The following is a 26,979-nucleotide window of genomic DNA, read 5'->3' as shown; positions in this document are numbered from 1 at the left end:
CAGGACAAAGCTTTCTTCTTTAAGGATGAGGGATACGTTTTTATTAAAGGTTTGGACAGAATACAACACAAACTGTCGCAGAGGACACAAAGTCAAAGATGTTTAGAAGCGACAAGGTGCAGGCGCTTCTCGTATATACGTAGAGCAGTCGCAAAAAATGACGTACAAGCAGAGCGCAGCACAACACAAATTTTGGATCCTTCGTTCTAGTTTGCAGTGAGACATGCTGCGTCTGATGGGCCGTCAGGCTGCAGTCTCTGGGTGCTGTCTGGACGGACTTGGTGAACAGGCGTGAGACGATCCTGGAGGTCTCAGAACTGAACCACAGTGTTCACACAGCCGGACACTTTCTGTGTTCTCTGGAAGTCACTGCTGTCACTTCCTTGACTTCCTGTCCAAACACTACATCACAGATTCACAGCACATGGTGGAGCACAGTTCATCGTGTTTCCATCGCGAACTCTGCCTCTGTCCTCGCCACGTTAGCTCACAGCAAAGAAAGAGCCGAGTGTCCTCGTCTCAGGTGTCCATGAGCACCACAGGACTGAGACACACCTGAAACAGCGGCTGCGTCCGTGCTGCAGGCTGGACCACGGCGTCCGTGCTGTTCTGGACACAGCACACCGAGTCTGTGGTGTTCGTGAATCCATCTGTCGTGTTTAAAACCAGCTGACTAAACCCTTTACAAACAGCTGATGTCCTGACGACCAGCGCTAAGCTGTCTGCAAACAGGAGCCGATCTTTGATAAAGTCAAACTGTGTTTGTGTTCGTTGGTTCTAATGACAGGAAACCCAGCTGACCAGCGCTGCAGCTTCTGCTGCATCACCCTTCCAGTCCAAACCACTGCAGCGACCATCAAAGAGAGTGGGCGGGGCTAACATGACCCATGAATGCTGATGTTTGTGTGATCTTTCCAAAGAAGCAGAGCTGCACTGCTGAACAGAGTCGTGTGTTCAGGAGGCTCGACTCATCGGTTGGTGTCTGAGAGTCAGTGCTGATGACGGAGTCAACAAATGTTCGTGGACACGGCAGGAAGTAAACAAGCTCTTTGGTTTAGGACAGATTATGACAAACATATCAGATACATTTCAGATCTTCATTCAGACAACAAAAGTACACTTTAAAGTTTCTCTCACAGTTTGAATGCTTTAAACCTGCGTCTACATCAGGATCAGAGGAAAGACCAGAAGAACAAAAACAGCAGAAGAAGAAGAACATGCGGCACTGAAGGAAAGATCTGAGAGAGGACCAAAGCTTTGTTCTCACCGTCTACCAGAACCGTGCAGGAACACTCGGCTTTGCCTGCCGAGTTCTCGGCTCTGCATTTATACTGGCCTTCATCCTCTGGCAGGGCTTTGTCTATGGTCAGAGAGCACAGGCCGCCTGCAACACACAACACAGCACAATATAACACAACCCACACAGGACACAGTCAGATCAGCACGAGGTCAAGTCTCATTTCTTACATTCCACAAAGTTAATCAATAAAAATGAAGGTATGACTCCACGTTTCATTTACTATGAATGAGCTATCAGAGCGTCACGCTCTCCACCCTTTTAGACGTCGTGTGAGACTAAAGGCCATCCTCTGCTGCCGGTGCGGCGTCCTTCAGAAAGGCTTTCTTCTTCCTTCAACACGTGTTAGGACATTTCTTTGCTTCAGACAGAAGGACAAGCATCACACTCCTCTGCCTCGCCTCTCACTTTGATCAGTGAAAATAAAAGCTTTCCCTGTTAATCCGACTCTGTGACCTGAAAGATGATTTTAAAAACTTAAATGGAAATCTGTCACTGAGCAGCTATTCAGCCTCGTTGTTTTGGTCGCCTCCGTCCTGTTTGCTCCAATCAGAACCGAGATGTTTAAAACTCGATCGGCCAGCCGAGAGTTTAGGGAACCTGAAGTTCACAGGATGGGATAAAACTGAAGCGTGAAGTCAAAGAAACCCTCGTAGAGGTCGGCGGGTGATGGACAGTTTCACCAACAACAACACAAGTCTCTAACACTGCCCCCTGGTGACAAAGCACAGCTATCAAAGAAACTCACGGATCTGAAGTGACGTTCATACGACCTGCACACGACCAACACTCAACCTCACCCTAACCCTTTTTATTTGTGCTCCGTGATGCTATCGTGGCGCTGAGTTACCATCCATCCATCTTCTTGTCCTTTTCTGGTTCAGGGGAGCAGCAGCCTAGCCAGAGAAGCCCAGACCTCCCTCTGTGAGCCACCTCCTCCAGCTCACCCGGGGGAACAGTGAGGCATTCCCAGGTCAGCCAAGAGATGCAATCTCTCCAGAGTGCCCTGCGTCTGCCGCAGGGCTTCCTCCCACTAGGACACAAACACCTCGCAGTGGAGGCGTCCAAATTGGATGAACCGCCTCAGCCGGCTGCTCCACTCTGATTCCCTCCTCACCACATCAGTAATGACGAGGCCAAACACCATCTGGAGAAAACTCATTTCCACCGCTTGTTTCTACGATCTCATAATCTCATCTGCAAATTTCATAAAAGAGGAGGATGAAAACTAAAGTCAGAGAGGTCCTTACAGCTGACAGGCTCGGACCTGACCGAGGCAACGTCTTAAACATCTGTGGAGAAAACATCTGTCGTCCCTCCACCCTGCTGGAACTGAGGGGATCTGCACCAAATCCAACAAAGCGTGAAGAGAAGGCAGGAAGCTGCTGCGACTCGTTGAATCAACACTCTGAACACTTTCTGTAAAAAGATCGCTTTGATCTGACGTTTTATCATCATGACGACCCTTCAGTCAACAATCACGTCGTTTTAAAACGACGCCTACAAAACCACAAGAGCAGAAAGTGAAGATCTGAGTTCATCATAAACATGCTGCTGCCTTTAAATCTGTACCGACACATGTATGTGACCTCTGACCTTTAACATGTGACACACAGACTCCTCACTCTGCAGGATAAACACACACAACCAGGGGCTGTCCTCCAGACTGAAATAACACACTGAGGGATTATTACACACACACACACACACACACACACACACAGGTCTTTACAGGACATCACAGTGTGTGTTTCTATGCTTGTGAGGACCTTCAGGCTCTTTCTTAAAGGTTGAGTCTGCCTATTTTTATAAATGTGAGCCATCAGTCTGATTCTGACGGCTGCTGTATTTATTTCACCATCCATGCTGAAAGCTTCCTGTTAATGAAAGTTTCCTGCTGGAGCCGCTGATAACGGCACAGAGAAGAAAAGATTGTGACAGCTGCTCCAGCTGCAGAAAGTGAAAGTAAACTCAAAGTGTCCCTCGACCATCAGGAGGAGGAGAAGCAGTGAGGGTGACTTCTGCCGCAGAGCGGAGAGCCCGACAAAGTCCAAGTACGGCGTGGATCTACACGACATGCTGCATGCTCATTGGCTAATGACTCAATCATCTCCTGCTTCCTGTTTCTTTGTCGCTATCCGGTCGTTAAGTCTGACGTCACTAGCCGTGTCTGGGCCTAAACTCCGCTGCAGGTCCATATATCAAACGATCACTGTGGCATTACTGAGAGTTGAAAACTGTCTAAAGTCTTTCATCTTTAATAAAATGATCAGCGTTCTGCTCTACCAGGTGTAACAATTGAGTTTAACATCCAGGCATCCATGAAAACGGAATTTATGACATTTAACGGAGTTAGAAGTTAGCAGGAAGTTAGCTCGCTAGCTTCTATCTAAATACAATATAGCATGTCCTGACTGCGGGGTTTTGGAAACAAATTAAAACGTACAGCTCTGTTATCACTTCCAACATAAATGAAGACAGAAAACTAAACAGCAGTGACGTTTGTAGGGTTACTGAAGTTTGGCTAGCTGGCATATAATGATGTGCTACGTGACCGCTAGCGACACAGCTATGTTAGCATAATATAAACAAGCTAACTTTTTTTCCACTCGATAAAAGTTAACGTGAGTGTTCTCGGTGGTCAGGAACAAATGCAATCGCATGGCAGGATGCTGTAAAAGGACCAAACCTCAGCTAGGAGAACAACTGAGATAATCCATCCACAATACGAGGTTAGTCATTCATATACTGCTGCATGGGCTGGGCTGTAGTTACATCCTAAGGTTTTAAAAACTGAGCTTAAATAAATGATTAGCGGTAATAAAAGCCGAGGGAGGTCAACAGTGATCACTGACTGTTTTAGGAGCTTTTTGAGATTAAATAGAAGAAAATACAAAACATTAAACATGTTAACAACACAAAAGCCATATTAAACGCAGGCTACTTTAGGCCCGGAAGTAGGATTCGTCACGTCATCACTTAACGACCGGATAATAAGGTCCTCAACTTTAGCAAATTTTAGCAAAGTCGTGTCTAAAGTAAGTAAAACTATCACCATCACTGCTAAACACAAAAAAGTCCAGACTGAATTTAAAGTAAACTTTGTTTTTTACATTTTTGTCTTCACAATCAAATCCATGAACGGCAGTTCTGCTCCAGCATGTTCAAAGTTACTGAACAAGTTTTAAAGATTAGCTTCGGGAAGACGTAACTAAACATCATGAAAACAGAAAGAGTGTCTCTTCAACTGATGAATGAATCCCTGCCGGACCTCACAAGTACAGTAATACGTGTGTGTGTGTGTGTGTAGTGATCTGCTTCCATATGAAATTCCAGTGACGGTCACACATCACATCCTGCTTCTATTGTTTCACATCTGCGTTCTATTATTAGAGTCTCAATCCTCAGACCTCCATCGGCAGCTGCTTCAGCTCCTCCACCGACTCCACCAACGCTGCTCCACAGCTTCACCTCCTCAGCTCCGCCTCCCTGTCTCTCATTCTGTCGTCTTTAATCTGAGGAGTTTTTCTCTGTTTTCTGTCTGAATAAATTCAGTGGCTCTAATCGATTCTGATCACTTCCACTGATGATCGATCGCTGCAAACAAACACTACTGCTAAATAAAGTTTCTTTGAATTCAAAGAGAGCGTTCGGGGTTGCTGTGAAATGTAAACAAAGCCCTCCTCCTTCCTTTTTAACCAAATCATGTCAGAAAACCTTTCACTTCCTGTTGTGCTGTGTGTGTGACCTCTGACCTTCGTTTGCGAGGATGATGAACTTGGACGCCTTGATGACCTTCCCGTCCAGCGTCCAGGTGACAGTGACATCAGAAGCGGTGGCGAGGCGGCACTGCAGCCGGAGCCGCTGACCGTCCAGCACCGTCATGTCGCTCAGCTTCTCTACAAACTCCGGCGCCGCACCTCCTCCTCCTCCTCCGGTGCTCTTCTTCTCATTAATCCCTCCATCCATGCAGTTGTTCACCTCCGCCTTCTCCCCGTTCTTCTCGGGGGCCGTCGGGTTCTTCTTGTTGGTGAGGACAGAGCGGAAGTCGCCGGCGTTCTTCGTGGGCGTCTCTGCGGCCTTGCTGCTGTTGCTGCTTGCGGCGCCCTTCTTCCCCAGCACGCTGCGGAAGTCGACCTGCGATGGGGAGTTCACCTTCTCTTCGCTCTTGGGTTTGACACCCTTGAGGTTGGCCTTAAAATCCATGTGGTGGCGCTGGTTGTGCTCGGTGGTGGCGGGGCCGGCCTCCCTCTGCTCGTCTCCCTCTTGGATGTTTTTGCCTTGAACGGCTCGGCGTCCAAGCAGCGAGCGGAAGTCCAGCTGCTGCGCCTCCCTCTGCCGCAGCTCCTCTTCACCCCGCTCCCTGGTTTCCACACAGCGTTTGAGGAGGCCTCTGGGAGCAGTGGTCTGGTCCTCCTCTTTCTTCTTCTTCTCTTCCCTGTGCAGGTGCGGGAGCTGCCGGTTCTCCTTCTGCTCCTCGTTGGCCTCCTGCCACTGCCGACTGACACCACTGCTGCTGCTTCTCTGCTCCACGCCTCCTCCTCCTTTGCCACCTCCTCTCAGCACCACGCTCCCACCAGCTGCTCCTCCTCCTGCTCCTCCTGCTGCTGCTGCCAGGCTGGATGAACAAGCACAGAGACAGATGGAGGGACACAGAGAGAGAGCAAGAGGACAAGCTCCGCCCCCCAGGTCTTAGCTGGTGGGGTGGGAGGTGGGGGGGACGACCTCGACTCAAATTGTTCATGTTACATCACAAGTGACTCAACTGCCCGAATATGGGCATGAGCAGAGGGAACACACACACAGATGTAAACAAAGAAAAAGCAGACTGAAGACACACTCCTCCTCCTCCTCCTCCTCCTCAGTTCTGAAGCTGCTGACTCTTTTTCACAGTTTCATCAAACTAAAGCAAACGGGGTTTCTTCCAGCAAACACTCGCAGCAGAGTAAACACAGAGAGGAAATACTGGCTCTGATTGGTCGGGATGATATGGACGGATTAGAGAAGCTTTAGGGAATTTCTGGATAAATAACAGAAGGATGGAGGGAATGGTGGGTGGGTGTGAGGAGGGGGTGGAAACAGGAACAGAGAGCTGGGAATAGTGGGGGGGGGCTGACGAAGTCTGACGGAGTCAGACTCTATGCTGATGATGCAGAGGTCTGTTTAGGGAATGAGACGTTTTAAAAATTCGTCAGGTTCAACCAATCACGCTCGTACGGCACAGAAATCTGACTCCACCCTCTTCAGCCAGCTGCAGGTGTCCAGGTGAGTGAGGTCTCACCTGCCGCCGTCCCGTCCTCTCCTGTCCTTTTCTCGTCTTTCGGTGACCGACAGCGTGGCCACAGCGCTGCACTCGCCCACGCTGTTCCTGAAACACAAAGTTTATCTTCTACATGCAGCATCTTCTCACAGGCATTAAGACCATCTCCCACTTCCACGCCAATGATTCATCACAGCAGTGTTTTCATTCAGGCACTGCTGCACTGTGCTATTTGCAACGTCAGACTTCATATGAGAAACTGATCCTTTTATCTCTCATTAATGGCACATAACATTTTCCCTTTAAGAGAGGAAAAGACACCAGGTAGGCTCCACTGGTCCTGATCAACAATGTTCATAAACATGTGACTGAAATTACCCTGGAAGTTGTTGCCTTTGTTGTCTTTGTTAGCACTAATCACATTATGTCTTGATGCTCAATCATCCAGGTAATAAATCTCCAAAAGTTGATTCTGTTCATCTGAACGTTTTCAGTGGGAGAAAGGTTTCGTCATCATCCAGGTGACTTTCTCTTCAGTCTCTGAAGAAGTCACATGATGTGGAAAATCTGATATTTACTTTTATAGATCAACTTTTTGTCTTTTTCAGTCCGAAGCTCTCCTGTATTCACATCTGTGGAAAAACGGCCTCTGTGCCATCAGAGACGTCTTCAGTTCATCTGTTGATTGTAAAAGTTGTTTTTATATAGAATGACCTCTGCACTTGATTTTCTCTGCATCAACTTTTGAACGTCTAAGACTTCACAGACAGCAACCCTACACTTGCCCTACAATCTGAAGAAAACACAGAGAACGTTTGATGTTTGTTAGAACGATTATGTTATGTTAGCTGTCCCAGCTGAGGACAGGTTTTCAGTAGGTTTCCATTCACACATAACAATCCATCCTTCTCTTGCACTGTCAGTCAAAGCTGTTACTGGCCACAGTGTGATGTTTGAAACCATCCAAATACTGACTTGGTTTGTAAATAACTTTCGGGACATTCAGAATTTGTTTTTTACTTGAGATCCAACAGTTTCCTGTTTTAGTAAATTGGAAATTATCCATTATTATGAAGTGTATATTTCAGTAATAATGTTTGATTGACAGTAAATCGTTAGGCTCACAATGGTGTCACTCATGGCTTAATGACTTTGAGGTTTAAAGCTGCATTTCCACCGTAGGAACTTTCTACAGGTTTGGGACCATTTGGATAAAATTAGGTCTGAATTAAGTTCTGGGGATATTCTCTTTACCTCCAAGGGTGTAGTACTTCAGAAAGGACAGGAACTTGGTCCAAAATATCTGAACTTTGGAGTTTGTGAAATATCAAAAGATCCTGAACTTTACAGAGATCTGGAGCTCTGAAATTTCAGGACCTTGGATGGTCCAGATCAACCATCCAAGGTCCTCAATACACCTGAACCAGAACTGTTCAGGAACTTTACCAACCAACATGACCAAGTTTTTGATTGGTTAAGCACTTGTTCTCAGTATTACTGTCACTTAAAAACACCCAGAGGACCTCGTCTGTGCGGCACCTTTAAATTCCTTGATGTTGGTTTGTGTTTCGGGTAAAGTGCAGCTTTACCGTCTCTCACAGTTTCTTCATGTTCACCAGCACATCACGTATGATTTTCATGAGCAGAAGGAGATTTCTCTTCTATTCTCATGTTACATAATCATGCTTTGAATATGATGCAGACTGCTGTATGTGCTGGGGTGGACGATGAGGTTATGGATGGATAGATTATGGAAGGGGGAGGGTTGGTGGTTCCTCTGTGAGTGTAATCCTCACTGCAGCTCTGTACTGTAGATCATCTGGGATTATTTTAGCATGTCTGCAGAATCTGTGTCTTTTTATGACATGTGAGTGTTTACAGTATCTGCGCCTGTGGATCTGTTACCTCAGGCTGATCAGGTACTCTCCGCCATGTTCCTTCTTCACTCGTCTGAAGAAGAAAACAAAGTTAGCTGTATCAGGTGTGGTTAGCTGCAGAGCGTGTGGTTTGTGTGTAACTGTAAACCTTATGAGCAGGGAGACGACGTCCTCTTTCTGCAGAAGTTCATAGTCGCCTCCGGAGATCAGAGATTGGCTCGGGTCGGTTCTGGTCCAGGTGTACTGGGGAAACGGATCTCCGGCGATGGCACAGGACAGGAGAACATGCTGACCAACAGCAGCGCTCACCTCTTTGGGCTTGGTGATGAACCAGGGCTGGACGCCGTCCTGAGGCTCTGCAGAAAACCACAATAATAAATCTGGGTTTATATGGAGGTCGTGTGGTTGAGCCTCACATAGGAAACCCAACATATACACTGTATATAGTGTCTGAACACAATGACACCAAAGTCGATCGGTCAGTGGCTGAGCTACAGCACAGACATCCTCAGTTACAGCTGGAGGGTTGATGTCTTCTCCCTCCCAATCCTCATGGACACTAATCAGATCATCCCGGGAGTTTGGATGGATAAACATCGTATCCACACAAACTCAGGATCCACAGACCGTTCAACCTCTCCATGAACTATAAGTTACCATTCAGACTCTGACAATAAAGAAGCATGTAATGCAAGACCAAAGCAACAATCGCACTGAACACCCGACACCGGCTGACAGGACTGGAGTTTTCTTTGGCTTTTTTTGTCATGTAGAGGTTGTGTGCAGGCAGGAGCGGTGATATGGACCCAAAGTGCAGACACTCAGAGGCAGAAAGTAAACTCAGATTTATTGCTATATGGCAAACAGAGACCTAGCAAAACTGATAGTACAAATACTAAACTGAAAATAACAATAACCTGAACACACAGCAAGATGAGGGTAGATCGCGACACGGACACAGAGAAACACAGAGGGGGCAATCAGGGCTGACGAGACAAAGGAAGCAAAACCTGACGTATTAACATGAGACACGGACTTTCAAAGTAAAACAGGAAACACAGACTGAACGTATAGACACAGACTCATAAGCAGGCACTGCAACAGAGACGTGGGAACAGGGCAGACACAGACACTGACTGGACACAGAATAGAGTATGGAAACCAAAACCTGAGAACTACATAATCAAACACCAAGAATAACGGGGAAAATAGAAATGCAAAAGCTTCACAAAAATAAACTAAAAAGAGAACACAAATAAAGGGTACAAAACAGAACGACCCAGGAACCCTAACATATTTGGGGCAGGGTGGATTTGGTATCAGGATCAGAAAGGCTGTGGGTTTGTAATTGTTGTGTTTGTGAACATTGCAAAAATCCCCACATTCGTGTCACTCAGGTCTCAGTGCAACTGCAGCATACCCTCCACAGTGAGCCGGGCCTGGGTCTGGTCCTCTCCATACTGGTTCCAGGCCCGGCAGCTATAGGTCCCGGTGTCCTCGGGGAAAACCTCGTGGATCAGCAGAGTGCAGCGGGTTCCCTCTCTGAGGAGCTGGAAGTCCTCTGACTCGGTCACCTCCTGCCCATCGTGGAGCCACACCACCTCTGGAGGAGGGTGACCTGAGGCCCACAGACAGCTTCATTCAAACATCAGGACACATCAGTGATGCAGTATTTTTTAGAATTAAAGGAGTGGCAATATTTTGTTTATTTAATTTACATTTTAGTGTTGTTGAATCAAAAGTAAAAAAAAGGCAAACTGGAAGTGCAGTTCCTCTGAAATCCAGCAGAGGCAGCAGTGAGTCAGTCCTCATAGACGTTAGCCTCATACACTAACTGATTGGTCTTCATGGATAATTATCCACCTTCATAACGCCTGGACAGGGGTAGGTGGTCTTTATAACTCACCTGTTTATTTGTTATTAGGGGCGTGGCCTCTTTGACTGACAGGTGGAGGTGACACAGGCGGCTGTAGCTGCTAACTGTTTGCTAGTTTCACCTGAACTGGACCTCTGGGCTGTGTTTGTGCAGTTGGAGCATTATTAATAACATCATCTGACCAATAACATGGCTGCTGTGAGGTCACTGTACTAACAGACCATCCAAGAAGGCGGAGCTTCAGTTTTGATACACAGTGAAATTCAAGGATTGTGATTGGACGTTGAGCACTGATCAGCAGGTATCTGTGTCTGCACTCCATCATCTCATCCAGTTACGTTTGGCTGCAGGATGTGGACTCATAATGTCAAGTACTGTCACAGCCGCCATTATTTAGATACAGTCAGTGATTTAAAGCTAAATTCACTGTTATTTGATTAATTTCATGGATGCTTCAGTAAAGCTGCTTTAACTCTAGCTGTGGATGTAAAATTAGTTTAAATACTTTTCACATTTAGTACAATTATTTATTAATACGTCAGTATGACCTTTAGGGGAGTTCAGTGTAATGATTGGGTAAGAAAAACATCCAGAGGTCAGAGGTGTGTGTGTGTGCGTGTGTGTGCATGTGTGGCTCCATAAATTTCAGTTTCGTGTGGAAATGAAGCTCGTGCAGAGAAGCAACAGCACCTCTAATCTTCACACAGCTTATATGGAGAAGAAAACCCAGTGTGGAAAATCATTATGTAACACACACACACACACACACACACACACACACACACACACACACACACACACACACACACACACACACACACACACACACACACACACACACAGCGGGGTTAATAATGTGGGGACTCATGATGAACTCATAATTCAGAAACAATATGTGCTGTCATATCAGAGCAACAACAACACTCAGAGGAAACGAAGAAGTAAATCTGCCCTCATCGCATCTCCTCCATCTCCCCAGAGATCAGACAGGAAATACCACAGCTCGCACACACACACACACACACACACACTTACCGCTCAGCTCCACCGTCATGGCGACTCTGCTGCCGTCCATCACCTTCAGATCGCTCAGGCGACCAATGAAGCGAGGAGCTTCACACGCAGCTCTGACCTCTGTGACCTCTGTGACCTCTGACCTCCCGCCTCTCTGTCTGCCTGCAGGGCGGAAACACACAAAGAAGAGAAAGGAGCAGTTACTAATGTAATCAAGTACATTTACTCCAGTACACGAGAGTACTCCAGTCTACTGATACTTCAAATGTCAAAGGGAAATAATGCACGTTTGACTTCCTGTTTTTATTTACAGTGTAACAGCCAATCACATTAAACTACCATAATCCAAACTCAGAGCTCAGTGTGTTAGCCTGAGGCAGAGAGAGAGCACAGAGAGCACCAGCCTGAGCCTCACTCGTCCTCTTCCTTATAAGGAGCGAGGGTTTCCTTTTCTCTCTCCCTCCATCAGACACACACACACACACACGCACGCACACACACACACACACACACACACACACACACACTAAAGTCCATTAAACATGCCTGTGTATGTGTGTGCGCTCATGTGAGGAGGGACAAATGTGTGTGTGCGTGTTTTGTTCTGTGTACATATCAGAAATACCAGAGAGGACACACACTGCTTCACTGGCTGTGTGTGCGTCACATTAACTGATGAACACACACACACACACACACACACACACACACTGTAACAACAGTTAGTATAATCATATTTCCATGCTGGGGTGTTTCCAGGGTTGATGAAATGAGCGGGGGCAGAGGAGGTGAAGAAACAGAAATCTGAATATCTGAAACGCCGGCTTTGGTTTCATCTTTCCTTCTTACACAAGTGACAAATAAATCCATCTACCCATCCATCAGCCCTCCACCCATCCATCCTTCATCACTTCATCTATCATTCCATCCAACCATCCATCCATGCATTCATCCATCAATCCGTCCATCATCCCTCCATCCAGCCTTCTTCCATCCACCCATCTGTCATCCTTTGATCTGTCCTTCATCACTTCATCCATCCATCCATCGCTGGTAAAGTAATTTGGTAAAGTTCTGCACAACAGCTGCAGCAGACCCAGCGTCTCTAGTTTGGGAGTTTCAGAATCCTCTACTTTTACAAAGAAAATTAAAGTTTGTGAACATTGCTCTCCTTCATCTAAGGTTATGAACCATGACGCTCTCACCTTCACGTTAAACAGAAAAACATAAAACTGCTGTTTCCAGCGCAGGAATTCAAACTCTGATGGATCGATACACGCTGTAGTTTGGCAGTTCTTTATTTTGAAAGGATATGAACACTTCCTCCTACACTGTGAGGAGTCATGTGACCTGCAGATACAAACTCGCTGAGTGAAACGACATCAGCAGCAGAGATATATTCTTCTCAGACTGCAGATGAGACTTTATTGTCCTCACATGGAAATCTGCTGCCTGTGGGAACCCGCTGGTATTTCACTGTGTGTGTGTGTGTGTGTGTACTGAGTGGGGGATTTCCTGCTGCATGCCTGATTGTCCTTATAAAGCTGCGATGAAGGTTCCTCTCCAACACGCTGATCAGTGATTGGCTGACTGATGCTGCTCTCACTCCCCTCTAATAAAATGAAATTCTGCACTATTCAGCAAACTACATTCAAAATAAGGTCCAGAAACCATCAGGGCAGTAAATCTTCCTGCAGCAGCTTCTTTGATTTCTGCTTTAAGCTCAGTAACTTCACAGAGCTGGTGTTACGACAGCGGGTTATTATATTTTATCACGCGGGTCTTAGATTAATGATAAAATTTACGTGAGTAGTCCAGGTTGGAGGAAGATATAAAATATTGTGAGTGATGAAAAATAAACATTACCAAATAATTTTCACATTCACAGAGCTGCATCTGCAGGACCCAGACTGAGGTCTGTGTGCTACATTCATCCACAGGAGCTGTGATACCAGCAGCGTTCTGGTTTCTATTATTTCATCACATCTGATCAGCTAAACAGTCTGAAATCAGAAAGTTAGACATCCTGATAATAATGAATTGCAGTAGTCCAGCCTGGAAGTAATAAATGCATGAACTAGTTTTTCAGCGTCACTCTGAGACAGGATATTTCTAATTTTAGAGATGTTGCACAAATGGAAGAAAGCAGTCTTTCATATTTGTTTAATATGTGCGTTGAAGGACATATCCTGGTCAAAAATGACTCCAAGGTTGCTCACAGTGTTACTGGAGGCCAAGGTAATGCCATCCAGAGTAAGAATCTGGTTAGAGACCATATTTCTAAGCTTTTCAGCGCCAAGTACAATGACCTCAGTTTTATCTGAGTTAAGAAGCAGAAAGTTAGCGGCCATCCAGGTCTTTGTCTTTAAGACATTCCTGCAGTTTAACTCATTGGTGTGTGTTATCTGGCTTCATGGACAGATAGAGTTGGGTGTCATCTGCATAGCAGTGTAAATGTATGATATGTCTTCTAATGATGCTGCCTAAGGGAAGCATGTATAATGTAAACAGAATTGGTCCTAGCACTGAACCCTGTGGAACTCCATAATTAACCTCAGTGTGTGAAGAGGACTCTCCATTTACATGAACAAATTGGAGTCTATTAGATAGATATGATACAAACCACTGCAGCACAGTACCTGTAATACCTACAGCATGTTCTAATCGCTCTAATAGGATATTATGGTCAACAGTATCGAATGCTGCACTAAGGTCAAGAAGGACAAGCACAGTGATGAGTCCACTGTCAGAGGCCATAAGAAGATCATTTGTAACCTTCACTAAAGCTGTTTCTGTGCTGTGATGAGCTCTGAAACCTGACTGAAACTCTTCAAATAAACCATTCCTCTGCAGATGATCTGTTAGCTGTTTGACAACTACTCTTTCAAGGATGTTTGATATGAAAGGAAGGTTGGAGATTGGCCTATAATTAGCTAAGACTGCTGGGTCTAGAGATGGCTTTTTGAGTAAAGGTTTAACTGCAGCCAGCTTGAAGGCCTGTGGTACATAGCCGATTATTAGAGATAGGTTGATCATATTTAAGATCAAAGAATTAATCAATGGCAGGACTTCTTTGAGCAGTTTTGTAGGAATGGGGTCTAAAAGACACGTTGATGGTTTGGAGGAAGTAATTACTGAAGTTAACTCAGAAAGATCAATTGGAGAAAAAGAGTCTAACTTAACATCAATGGAACTAAGAGTAGCTGTAGATAATATTACATCTGTGGGATGATTATTGATATTTTTTTCTCTAATGATTAAAATGTTATTTGTGAAGAAGTTCATGAAGTCATTACTAGTTAACGTTAAAGGGATGGTTGGCTCAACAGAGCTCTGACTGTTCATGTTTCTACAGTGGAATCACTGGTGACCACTTTAAAGTCACACTGTGCTGGAAACTGTGAGCCTCACCTGCTCCGGACCAGGTGAGATGTTCAGTATCAGTTACCATGGTGACTGAACAAGGTAAGACACTGAAAACTGTGACTTTAAGCTCAGCAAATCTCCTTCTGGTCTGCAAACATTTATCAGAGGCAGGAATTTTATAAGATTTGCTTCCCACGACTGTCTCCACGTTCCTGTTGTTTGCAATAATATCAGTGAAATAAATCAGTTACCGTCACGTGAAACAAAATGTATCAAGAAAAGGAAACGATATGATGAAAGAAACAAAAACAGTCTCATCATAAACAAACTTGTTATGTGGCTGAGCATTGAATCAGATGAACTGAGGCTCCTGAGCTGAGAGGTTCAGGCTGCAAACATCAGCACAGACGAGTCACTTCCTCACAGGTGGTAATCTGTTTTTAATCATTTTAAATTTGCTGATAGCGGCCAACCTTTCATTTCATCCATCTTCATGTCCACAGAGCAGTTTCAAGAGGGCCGAGTGTGAACGCGAGAGCAGAAGATCAGGAAAAACAGACGACAGGAAGAGGAGAAAGTGACAGTCGGGGTGGGGGAGAGTGACAGAAGCACGCTGTCAGTCTCTGGGCCAAATCATGAGGAAATTTACCAAAGTGTTTCCTATTCCACTGAAGTGTTTACTCAGCAGCTGCAGTTTCTGATTTATTTATGAAACCATGTTCTTACAAACCTGAGCCGCAAACTAAAGAGCAGCAAATATAACCAGACCAAAGAGTTTCTGAGTCAGCATCACTCTGTAGCTGCTGTCCAGCCGAGGCAGACCTGGGATCAGCTGCAGAGCTGAGAGGAGTCCCCACCGCGTGATGAAGCTGTGGACTCCCTCTGCATGCCCTTCTTGGGTCGGCTTCAGCCTTACTCTGTGTGTGTGTGTGTGTGCTGCAGCGTATTTTGTCTTTATATGGCTCTCGGCTCTCTGCTGCTTCTGCTCAGCGCTTCAACGACACGGCGCTGAAAAACCTGAGCTGTGACTCCAGCTGATCCACGTGGTTACATCAGCTTCATGATCCTGACCAATCGAAACGACAGGAACAGAGTAACCTCACCACACACACACGCACACACACGCACGCTCTGATAATCAGTTAATCTGCTTCATGCTGAATGAGTCACGGTGACTGTAGGTGATCTGTATGAGTGGATGGAGGAGGTGTTTGCAGGTCTGCAGGTCTCTGAGAGTCGTGAGATAATAAAACTAAAGCCACTCGTGGGTTTAACAGCTGAACACTTTTCCCAGCAGCAGCTCTGCAGGTGGTTTCATCCCTCTTGAAGACGACCTCTGACCTCTGTGGCGGTGCCGTATGTTTGCAGGATTCCAGTAAGGATGGAGGAGCCCACTACACTGTGGTGTGAATGCTGTGGGTGCTCTGTGACGACTCTTCTTCTGTTTTAAAGTAAGGACAGATTTAAAACCCTGACTCTATTTTCAGACTTTATTTCATTGCTACAGTTATGATGGACCATAAACTGGTGTTTGCTCACTGCAGCCTGTTCCTGTCATGAAGGTGAGCAGGTGGCAGTGTTCAAGGTGTCCACATGTTTCAGGTGGGCTGATGAAACACTTCCTGTGAGTTCAGAGTGCACTTCTTCCTGCTTCACTCCAAACGTCTCAGATTCTCCCACACAAACATTTCTCTCCTGTGTGTGTTTGTTTTTCTCTCTCTGATCAGAAGGTCAGGTCAAAGGTCAGGATGGAGTATGTCCTCAGTTTCCTGTTGGACCATGATTGTGTTTTTGTGTGAGAGTCAGTGCTGCCCTCTGCTGGAGGACTTGGTCCATCACACTCTGAGCCTCAGAGTGAAGCTGTTCCTCTGCCCTGCGTTACAACATCTATGCATCCACACAGGGTAAGTGGACCGACTCTTACACAGCACCTTTCTGCTCTCCCACAGTACTCAAAGCGTACAACACGCCACATTTAACCAGTCACACTCACTCATACACGCATGTCTTCTAAGATTGTTGTGCTTCCTTACTAACATTCATACATTCATTCTCTGATGGATGCATCTGAGAGCAATTTGGGGTTAGTATCTTGCCCAAGGAAGGAGCCAGGGATTGAACCAAACAGTAGATGGCCACCCACCCATCCATTATGAAGCAGCTCTGAGGAGATGGTTTAAATAAAGGTTTCATTTCAGGTCCTTTAGTCTAGGTGAGGAGGAACTCACTGTGCACGAGGAGCGTCCACGCTGCAGAGTCCACCGTCAGCCCGTCAGCGTTGGTCAGCTGACACCTGTACGTGCCCCGGTCCACCCGTCTCACCCTCTCCACCGTGAGAGTGAGACGGGTGCCGTCTCGTCTCTGCCGCAGACCTGATCCCGTCCTCACGGGCCCCCCGTCCTTCAGCCAGGTGACCACGGCCCCGGCAGCAGAGGAGGACACTGTGAGGAAGAGGAGAGGCGGCTCACACTCACAGGATCTTAAAGTCACAGTAAAGCTGTGGAGGAGCTGAGACCTGAAAAGAAACCTTTATTTAAATCATCATTAACCATCTCCTCAGAGCTGCCTCATGTCAGTGATTCCACCTTCACAGTCTGAGGCGTTTCTCACCTTGGCAGGTGAACGTGACCTGAGCTCCCTCTGTGGCCTCCTGGTCCAGGGGGACGGCCTCGAACCGCAGGTTGGAACCCGCCTTGGACGTCCTCACCGGCCTGAAACACACAGGTGATCCTGAACACACCTGAAAGTAGACGGGACTTCACATTTAAATAAAAGTGAATTGATCCAAGTTCTGACCTGCTATCTGAGCCGGGTCCTGACTGCTGGTCCGAGCAGGTCTGATCTGGATCAGGAGCGTCGATGGACCGGACCTGCAGGGGAGCAGGAGCTCTTTCACTTCATGTCATTCTCTTTCATTTATTCTGCTTTAGATGGCATGAGTTTCAGAAACATTATTATTATTATTAGTAGTAAAATAACCTGATTAGGTGCAGTTCTCCTCTCAGCCAGCAGAGGGAGCTGTGCAGGTGGTTTGCTCTTCCAAGAGGCGGCCTGTCTGGCCTCTTGCTCCTCGGGCTGGGAGCTGGGAGCAGCTCTGCCCTCCTTCTGGCTCCTGGTTCTGGTCTGTGGGTCGTCAGTGGGCCGGCCGGTCCTGCAGGAGGAACCAGAGTGTATGATCCTGAACATGCCGTCCTCGTTACCGCGGTGACTGTCCCCGTGTGACAGCATGTTTTTAATTCTTTGCAGTATTTGATTTACTGGTGGATTTATTTTTATGACGTCTCTTTTCTTTTTTCGGTCAGACAGTAAGAAACCTCAGACGGATTATTTGCAGCAGGTTATGAAAGGTGAAACCTGCCGGTTAGCGTCCCCACAGGAGTTCAGATTGATGAGGAATCTCCTCTGCTTCCTTCAGCTGCCTCTAACCTGCTGCTGTAAACACTCAAGCAGTTTTCCAGGACAAGTTTCCAGCTCGTGAAGCCAAAAGATCTCAAACTCAGCTGGAAAACTTTAGCAGCAGCAAAGGAAAGAGGAGCCACGTTTTCCAGGAGCTGACGAAGCTCTGAGAGGGACGCTGCTGTCCGTCCACCAGAGGTCCAGACAGGAAACAGCTCTGAGGGATTCTTACTGTTAACACCTGCATCAGACAAGCTGATCCAGACATGACAGCACTCACCTGGAGGAGTCGTCAGGAGCACCTGGAGAAGAGAGGGGAGGACACGTGAGACAGAGAGAACGTCCACATCATCAGCATCCACACAGTCACACGCTCAGAGCACCTCACCGCCACCAGCTGCTCAACATCAGGCTGTAAACATGTTTGTTTTAACGTGGGGCTGACTCACTGCTGCCTCTGCTGGACAGCAGGGGAACTGCAGCGTTTGGTGCTCTGCTGCAGTTTTAAATAATGACAAATGAGTGCGTGTAGCAGCTGAACGACTCTGATTGGCTGCCTCACCCTGGACGGTAAGCTTGGCGCAGGCAGTCGCTGTTCCGGAATCGTTGCTGATCAAACACTTGTAACTTCCTGCATCCTGGACAATCACATCCTTTATCTCCAGGAAGTGAAGGCCTGAGCGCTCGTACATGCTGATCCGCCCACCAGACTGAAGCTCCGCCTCCTCCTGAGAGACAACAGTAAATACTGAGTTAATCAGTAAAAACGGACAAAGAATCTGTCCTCCAGCCGCCGCTGCGAGTGAGACTGAGATCCCACAGCTTCTCAGCTGTTCCTCTGCAGCTCTGATCTGAAGCTCCTCGTACCTTGTACCAGGTGACCCTGGGCTGTGGGCGTCCTGTGGTTTTGGCGGAGAACTTGGAGCTTTGTCCCGGCTCGGCAAACACTCGGCTCGGTTTGTTGATGAACTTTGGGGGACTCTCACTCCAAATGCTCGGCCTGTTCTCCACAGCAGGAGCTGCAGAGCGACACCTGGAATCATGAGAGATGGAGTTCACATGACCCGGTCCATATCAGTGCTGAAGTCCAGCACCAGATTTTACCATCGAGCCTGATGAGTTTTCAAAGTGTTCCTTTCATTTTTGTGAGCAGTGTTTTTTGTTTGGGAGGAAAACGTTTAGCCAAATTCAGAGCTGTGTGAAAGGAGTGTCCTCTGAGACATCTCATAGCTGTTTGCACGGCTCACCCTGCTTTCATGGACGGCGGCGCGACGTATTTCTTCCCAGGATTCTCTGCAGGTGGAAAAAGCATCAGATCGAGCTTTCGCTAAACCTTTAAAAAACTTTATGAGTGTTTTTATTTGAACCAAAAGGCAGCAAACAGAAATAAAATGAGGGCATAAAGAGTGTGGGTGTCACATGTCCACAGAGGAAAACCATCCGAACACGTTTTCCTCACAGTGACTGTTTCCTGTCAGAGCTGCTCACGCTCTTACCTTCCAGAAGGATCTCCACGGTAACCTGACGGCTCCCCGCCTGATTGGTTGCCTGACAGGTGTAACTGCCCAGGTCCTCCTCCGTGACCCCTCTCACCAAAAGGCTGAAGTTGCCCCGCCCACCCCGTTCCACGATGTAGTGCTCTCCACCAATCATGGCCCTTCCCTCTCTGTACCATGTGACCTGTGGCTCAGGATGGCCACGCACCTGAACGATTCAGACAATGGAGAAAAGCAATCAGCTGATTTCACACAGACTCGTCCAGCTGACTCAGCATCATCCGGCATAACGGAGGCTGTGTCCATCTTTTATATACAGTGTGTGTTTGGTTTGAGGTCAGCGTGACAGAAGCAGACAAGTCCAGACCGAATGTGCAGGACTCTATGAACGAAGAGGACTAAAGACCTCACAGAACTAGGAAAGCAAGCGTGTGTGTGTGTGTCTGTCTCTGTGAGTGTGTGTGTGTGCAGCATGTGGTGGACAGATGTGTTTGAGGACTTTCAGCTGCCATCCGGCTTTGCAGATCCATCCATCATGTTTGGGGATTTGTGGTGCATTCAGGTATCCTGGGATTCTTCACATGCAGTCAGCAGACAGCCAGAGGAGCTGAGGCAGAAATGAAGAGCGCTGCCTTCAGGTGAAACTTGTCCAGTTTGGCTGTGATTGGGTCTTTAAGTGGTTAAACTGGTATAAAACCACAGGGGAAAGCAGAGCAGCGTAAGAGCCGCTGATTAAAGTCAGGCCAAACACAGAAAATGACTTCAGAGAGCAAATAAAGCAGAAACAGAGCGTTTGGTCTGCTGGGATTGTTGGGAGGCTTCACATCAGGATGCAGCCGGTCACAAGACTGAAGAAATGTTAATCCGTCCGCTCTCACATCCTTCCAGCCTTTCAGACTCTCAGATACAAACACAGTCTCCTGACCTGTGAAGAAGGTTTAGCCTGATCCTCCTCACTCTTATTTCAGTGGCTGGCAGCGAACCGCCTTAAATGTGTTCTTTAATGTTGGGATGTTTGTTCCGTCTCAGTCCTGCTTTTATGATCTGCTGCTGTGAGCTTTGTTTTTATGGTCTCTCAGATCGGTGAAGCACTTTATTCTGGAAAAAGATCCAGACACAAATCGTGTCATTCCTCCCACACCGAGTGTCTGTCCTCAAGTCCTGCTTCAGTGTTATGTTTAAGAATAGAATAGAATAGAATAAAATAGCCCTTTATTGTTATTGTACATGTGCAACAGAATTGTAGGTGCTCCACACCAACTGTGCAGGAATAAGTCTGTGAAGGTTCTCAGTCATCCAGGTCATCGTTGTCAAAGGAGCTTGCAAAGAAAAGCGTCTGGACTTCTTTAAGTTGCTTGAAGACGTTTCACCTTCATCCGAGAAGCTTCTTCAGTTCTACGACACCAACTCTCTGCCATCTGTAATCCAGTTTTGAGTTCCCTCCCCAGACGCCTTAACGCCCACTCACATCCTGGGCCATCTGACCTCAGGAAATCACATGATAAGGTGGGGCCAGGTTTCACAATGAACTCACCCGAAACTCTGGCTGATTGGGACCCACACCCAGTTTCACACCTTGGCTCAGGCGATTAGAGGATCATCAGGGGGTCCTTTTGTCCCTCTGTGGGGGGAAACTCCCACTAGGTTTAAATCTGGGACTCTCCACCATTTGACCTTAGAACTGAAGAAGCTTCTCGGATGAAGGTGAAACGTCTTCAAGCAACTTAAAGAAGTCCAGACGCTTTTCTTTGCAAGCTCCTTTGACTGTGCAGGAATAAATAATAATGAAGAGGAATTTATATACAAAAATAAGAGGAAGGCACACAGGTAGCAAAGTGCTCGGAAAAGAGGAAATGATAAACATTAACACGTATAAATCATCATGAAGTTTTAACAATTCATTTTCTGCATTAAAGTGAGTCGTTTAAAAATGAGCCAGTCTGACTTTGATCTTCAGTCCGTTGTGAGTCTGTGAGGGCGTCAGCGTCTCCTGAGGCTTTCCTCATACACAAAGCCTCATGTCTAGCCTCCATGTTTATATTTGGGCAAACTGTGGTGATTACAGCTTCCTGATGCACGCTGGCACCGCTCGCTCAGGTCACAGGAACACAACTATTTATACAAAGCCAGAGTTTAAAGTGGGCTGAAACCTCCGTCTGATAAGAAAGGCTGCATGTCTGAACAGCTCAGCTGCTGCTGCTGACATCGGCTCTGATGAACCTCCAGAGACTGAAGGTCGGCTTCATCCAGAGTTCAGAGTGCCAGGACGTCTCATTCTCAGCTCGTCCCAACTCAGAGCAGGTGGAAATATCTCACATCTTAGTTATCTTCACGGTGTCGAGTCCACCTTAAACAACCTCAGAGGTGTAAACGCTGTTCACTGTTTCAGGTTTAGAGGTAAAAAGAACCAATCAGAGTCTCACCTTGCCCTCCAGTCGAGCTTCTCCCCCCAGCGTGACCCGGGCATTACGGGGAGGAAGGACGAAAGCTGGAGGCTCGTTGCCGTGGGAACCGCATCCTTGTGACAGGCTTGTAACCTTGGAGACGGTGGAAACTGAAGCCAATCGCACGTCAGTCATTCTCCTATCAGAGGAAACAGAAACAACCATCAGAGAGTGACATCACAAACATGCTCTGAGCATGTGCACACCTCAGAGGCATCATGTGATCAGCTGATCATGTGACTCCGAGGAAACTGAGGAAAACGTATTTTCATCATCAGTCCTTGTTCTGATGACCTGTAACACCCGACATGGCTGTGAGTATCAGTAGCATCTGTAGTTGTTCAGCATCAGATGAGTGCGGTGGTTCCTGACACACATACCTGTGAATCACCTTATCATGGTGGTGGTTACCACACCAGCATGAACCCAGGAGCTACTGCTGGGGTCTCCCAAGGCAAACTGGTCCTGGGTGAGGACAGAGCAGTATACATGCCTGCCCTCCAGTGGGCTCCGGCGGGCCTTCACTTGCAAGAGGGGCTTTGGGATGGTTACTGTTGTGATGTCAGCTCAGAGCGTGCTCACTGCTGGCTTCACAGTTGTTGTATGTTGGTGATATTTTCTGCTTTTGGCTGGACGTTGGCTCAGTGTTTGCCGGCTGGTCGCTGTGTGTCTGCTGGATGTTTTGTGTGTTTTCAGAGCAAACAGCAGCAGTCTGCAGCTCTGACCCTCTCTCTGCTGCTGCCTTATAAGGTCTAATAGTTACGAAACACACTCAACTCTGTTTGAAATAACAGTTTTATCAACATGTCAGCTTTTGTTTCCTGTCTCGTGCTGATCGTGTGTTTTTCTCTCCAGCTCAGAGCTCAGACACAAACCTCCATCTGACCGAACACGAGCTGCACCTCAGCCTGAATGAAAAATACTGAGAACAGGTTCAAAGTTCATGCTAAGCTTCTGACAGCACGTCGGTGCTCGTTCTCTCAAGGAGTGAACACAGGTTAGATGCTGCAGTTTCTGGATACATCGATCAGGAACAAGAACGTGAAGATGAAAGATCAGTGAGACCGCTGTGTGACGATATTTGGGTTTGAGTTGATGATAATGAAGGTTAAAGATGTCCAATGAGCTTCCACAGTCCCATGAACGGGATTAAATGTATAGAAACCTGCGGAGGAGAACGTGCTGGAAATGCTGCAGAGCACCAACAACCAGAGATGGGCAGCAACGCGTTACCCGATTACTTTTTTCAAGTAATGAGTAAAGTAAGGGATTACTATTGCAAAAACAGTAATTAGATTACTGTTACTTTCCCGTAGGAACGCTGCGTTACTGCGTTACTAAAACTGATTTTTTTGCGAGAACGTCGGATGACAGTGACGTAAGCGAGTGCGACGTTCGTGACAACAGCTGTGTGCAGATCAACAATGGATCATATATCGAGTGCGGGAGAGAGTATGAGCGTGCAGCGTTTAAAGCGTGGAAGTACTGACCTTACTTTGAGTTTGATTCCATAAAAAGTGACAAAAACATTAGTGTCCGTTGTGCGTGGGAAGAAAACTTCTTTTTACAGCGAAAAAACCCTAAACTTCAGAGCAAGCACCGAGTAGCTACGACGTAATGGGAAACACAGAGAAACTCGCGGATTCTTCCACTGACCGCTGCGACACCTGCACCACCTGCTTTACAGGTGAAAATAGAGCAACAGGACCGCTAGTCTTTGACTTTATTTATTTTCTGCTGTGTTTTACTTGCATCTATTTGAAAGAGTGAGTGTAAACACAAAAAAAAATATTTTATTTTATGTGCTGGAATGTGCAGAAAATAGGTTTAAATATTAAACTAATTTCTTCCAGTCAGAGAATGTTACATATAATTAAATGTTTGCTTGATGCATAAAGTTAAAAGATTAAAACTAATAAAACAAGTTTTAAAAAGAGACTTTTCCATTTGATTACATTTTGTATGATGATTATGCAGAAAAAGTAGAATTGGGCTGAAAGATCTATCGCTTTATCACCTATTCAGGTTGTAAATTGTGCTTTTAAAAAGTAACTAAGTAACTAAGTAATTAATTACTTTTGAAAATAAGTAATCAGTAGAGTAACCGGATTACTTTTTGGGGGAAGTAATCAGTAATTAGTTACTAATTACTTTTTTCAAGTAACTTGACCAACACTACAGAAGAAGAAGACAGCATTCAAACAGGAAGGCCTGCGAGAGCTCTGAAGGTCACAGAGAGCCTGAGTGAAGCTTTTCTCACAGATGGTGTCACGTCGGTGGAGCGACACAAACACAGGAAAACAAAGAGAAGCTGACAGAAGATCAATAACACAGAGATAACAGAGATAACAGAGATAACATAGATAACAGAGATAACAGAGATAACAGAGATAACATAGAGCAGCGACACATGAATGTTTGCAGTCAGCAGCTCAGTTCCACCCTGAGTGGCAGAGAGAGAGAAAGACTGAGCGGAGCTCACTCGCCCATCTGCGCTTGTCATTAGCGGAGTTCATTATCAGGAGGAAAAACTGTTTCCTGTTTGTCACGCTGAACCAACGCAGCCAAATAACACAGAAGCCTCGCCTCAGTCGGAGATGCTAACTCACTTTCTAAAGTTCAAAGTTCAAACTCTGACTTTCAACAGCTGCACTCTGCTGCTGGGTCACATGACCTGATGCAACATCAGCTCTACCAACAGAGCAGAGCTGTGAGGAGGAAGTCCTGAGACCTCACAGCTGAATACCAGCTCTGTGATTCTGTCAGCAGGTCAGCCCTCACTACCTATGAGCAGCTTGTTTTACACAAAGCCTGCAAATATTTCACTAAATATGGAGAACATGATCCAAACAGCAGATATTTTCACCGAGTAGAAATGTTTTCACAGTCTGACCCCGCCCACCCCACCATGACCTCATCAATTCAAATCCAAACATTTCCTGGAGTGGTCTGTAAATAAGCTTCAAGTCTTTTCTCACTGTACGTGTGTGTGTGTGTGTGTGTGTGTGTGTGTGTGTGTGTGTGTGTGTGTGTGTGTGTGTGTGTTCATGTGAAACTTTGATTTTGCTGTTTCTGTGTAGCGGACAATGAAGCCTGAAAGCATTTGTGGTGATGAACGTGTGTTTGAACAGGTGAGCTGCAGCGTTTACAGCCAGCGTGCACTCAGAGACAGGAATCAGCTGCTCACTGCGATCACGCAGACTTCTTCTCACAGTGAAAACCTTTATGAACAGTCAGAGAGTTAGCACTCATCCCAGACCTGCTGCAGGAAGACAGCTGCTACCATCGGTCATATTTAAAGTCAGTTTGCATTTAATGAGAGGAACGAGATGGGTGAGGCTCAGACACGATGAGACGTCCGCCTGAGACAGGAAGCAGCAGAAGATAAGAAGAGATCAGATCAGTCATCAGGCTGTGAAATCAGAGCTGCAGGTGAGTTCACGGTGCTCTGAAACTTCCCAGCAAACTCCGGTCGGTCTGAGGTCGGCTGTTTAATCAGTGGAGATTCCTTCACGTCAGTCGACCGTTTCACAAACATCCTCTACAACTAAGCAGCAGCAGGCCGAGCTTCTGTTTCCCACATTCACCCTGTAATATCACACACTGTGCAGCAGCATCAGCACTGCATCTCCACTGAGACACAGAGGCGTGAAACATCAAGCAAACACCAGACATACATCAACATCCCAAGACCGTCCCAACAACATCCCGACTACGTCCCAACAACACCCCAAACACGTCCCAACAACACCCCAAACACGTCCCAACAACACCCCAAACACGTCCCAACAACACCCCAACACTGTTCAAACACGTCCCAACAACATCCCAACACCGTCCCAACAACATCCCAACACAGTCCCAACAACATCTCAACACCGTCCCAACAACATCCCAACACCGTTCAAACACGTCCCAACAACATCCAAACAACTTCGCAACAAACATCCCAATAACATCCCAACAACGTCCTGACAACGTCCCAACAACATCTCAACAACAACCCAACGACATCCCAACAACATCCCAAAAACATCTAAACAACGTCCTGACAACGTCCCAACAACATGCAAACAACATCCCAACAACATCCCAACAACATCCCAACAACTTTGCAACAAACATCCCAATAACATCCAAACAACGTCCCGACAACGTCCCAAAAACATGCAGACATGGATCTGTGCCTGGGATTTAGATACTCTGAAATGCAGGAAGTCTCATAGTGACTGAGTCCGAAATCCTTCATGGAGCTTTAAAAAGACGTCCGAGTTTGACGGTGAGGATTAACTGATGATTTTTAGGTCGTGTTCAGTTTTGATTGTGTGAAAGAAACCTCCACTAGTGCTGAGGAACATCTACAGGTGGAGGAGCAACACCTGCTGACCTGAGGTGCTGGCAGCTCCCTGCCTGAAGAGGCTTCAGCGTCTTTACTGGATTTTCTCTCAGATTTGATTTTGTTCTTGTTTAAACTCTGCTCGAGGTTCAGACAGACGCAGGCTCTACTCTGATCTGATATCCTTTTGTTATTGACACTCTGATATTCATTAACATTAAAAACCTGGAGCATGAAGTCTGAAAGGTTTGAGAGGTCCTTACAGTCGCATCAAGCTGGCTTCATTCTGTAGGACTCAGTGCTGTAGTGACACCACAGCAGTAACACAGCACTGTAAAGTATAAAAGTCTGTGACTATGATGAACTATTTCTTACATCAGAGGGTAAAATGATTATTACTGCAGGATTGACCCTGTGCACGAGAAAATGCTAACTTCCTGGTTTGAGACCGGATGTGGGGTTGTACATTTCCGGTAGCTTTACTTTGCGGTCAATCGCTACTGCGAAGATATACTCCAAAATTGATGTCCAAAACTCGAAAACGGAACGATCGCGTTAAGTTACAAAGAGCAGAAGGTGGGAACACTCACCACTGTTGTGTCATAAAAATCTAATGA

General features: G+C 46.4%; 1 protein-coding gene across 2 annotated transcripts in view; it reads right to left on the bottom strand.

Moving 5' to 3' along the window:
• mylka (myosin, light chain kinase a) overlaps positions 1 to 26,979 on the bottom strand; it is a 46,657-nt gene that overhangs the window by 17,809 nt on the left and 1,869 nt on the right. The window contains exons 2-18 of one of the 2 annotated variants that reach the window (XM_087830262.1): positions 22,006 to 22,165; positions 19,583 to 19,790; positions 19,334 to 19,379; positions 18,954 to 19,119; positions 18,649 to 18,814; positions 18,367 to 18,388; positions 17,670 to 17,841; positions 17,487 to 17,560; positions 17,301 to 17,401; positions 16,919 to 17,131; positions 11,346 to 11,486; positions 9,855 to 10,052; positions 8,583 to 8,790; positions 8,463 to 8,507; positions 6,579 to 6,665; positions 5,053 to 5,915; positions 1,268 to 1,384 (exon numbers count right to left, since the gene is read on the bottom strand). In XM_087830262.1, coding sequence (XP_087686388.1) covers positions 1,268 to 1,384; positions 5,053 to 5,915; positions 6,579 to 6,665; positions 8,463 to 8,507; positions 8,583 to 8,790; positions 9,855 to 10,052; positions 11,346 to 11,486; positions 16,919 to 17,131; positions 17,301 to 17,401; positions 17,487 to 17,560; positions 17,670 to 17,841; positions 18,367 to 18,388; positions 18,649 to 18,814; positions 18,954 to 19,119; positions 19,334 to 19,379; positions 19,583 to 19,790; positions 22,006 to 22,161 — 2,983 coding nt within the window. In that variant the 5' untranslated portion in view covers positions 22,162 to 22,165. Of the gene's footprint in view, positions 1 to 1,267; positions 1,385 to 5,052; positions 5,916 to 6,578; positions 6,666 to 8,462; positions 8,508 to 8,582; positions 8,791 to 9,854; positions 10,053 to 11,345; positions 11,487 to 16,918; positions 17,132 to 17,300; positions 17,402 to 17,486; positions 17,561 to 17,669; positions 17,842 to 18,366; positions 18,389 to 18,648; positions 18,815 to 18,953; positions 19,120 to 19,333; positions 19,380 to 19,582; positions 19,791 to 22,005; positions 22,746 to 26,979 lie in introns of those variants that run through there. The other variant, XM_087830261.1, reaches the window with a different exon arrangement.

The sequence above is a fragment of the Neolamprologus brichardi genome, chromosome 16, assembly GCF_056152115.1.
Source record: "Neolamprologus brichardi isolate AB-2024 chromosome 16, ASM5615211v1, whole genome shotgun sequence".
In the NCBI taxonomy this organism is placed as follows: Eukaryota; Metazoa; Chordata; class Actinopteri; order Cichliformes; family Cichlidae; genus Neolamprologus; species Neolamprologus brichardi.
Note: the sequence above shows the minus strand (reverse complement) of the source record. Positions and strands in the feature narration are given on the sequence as shown.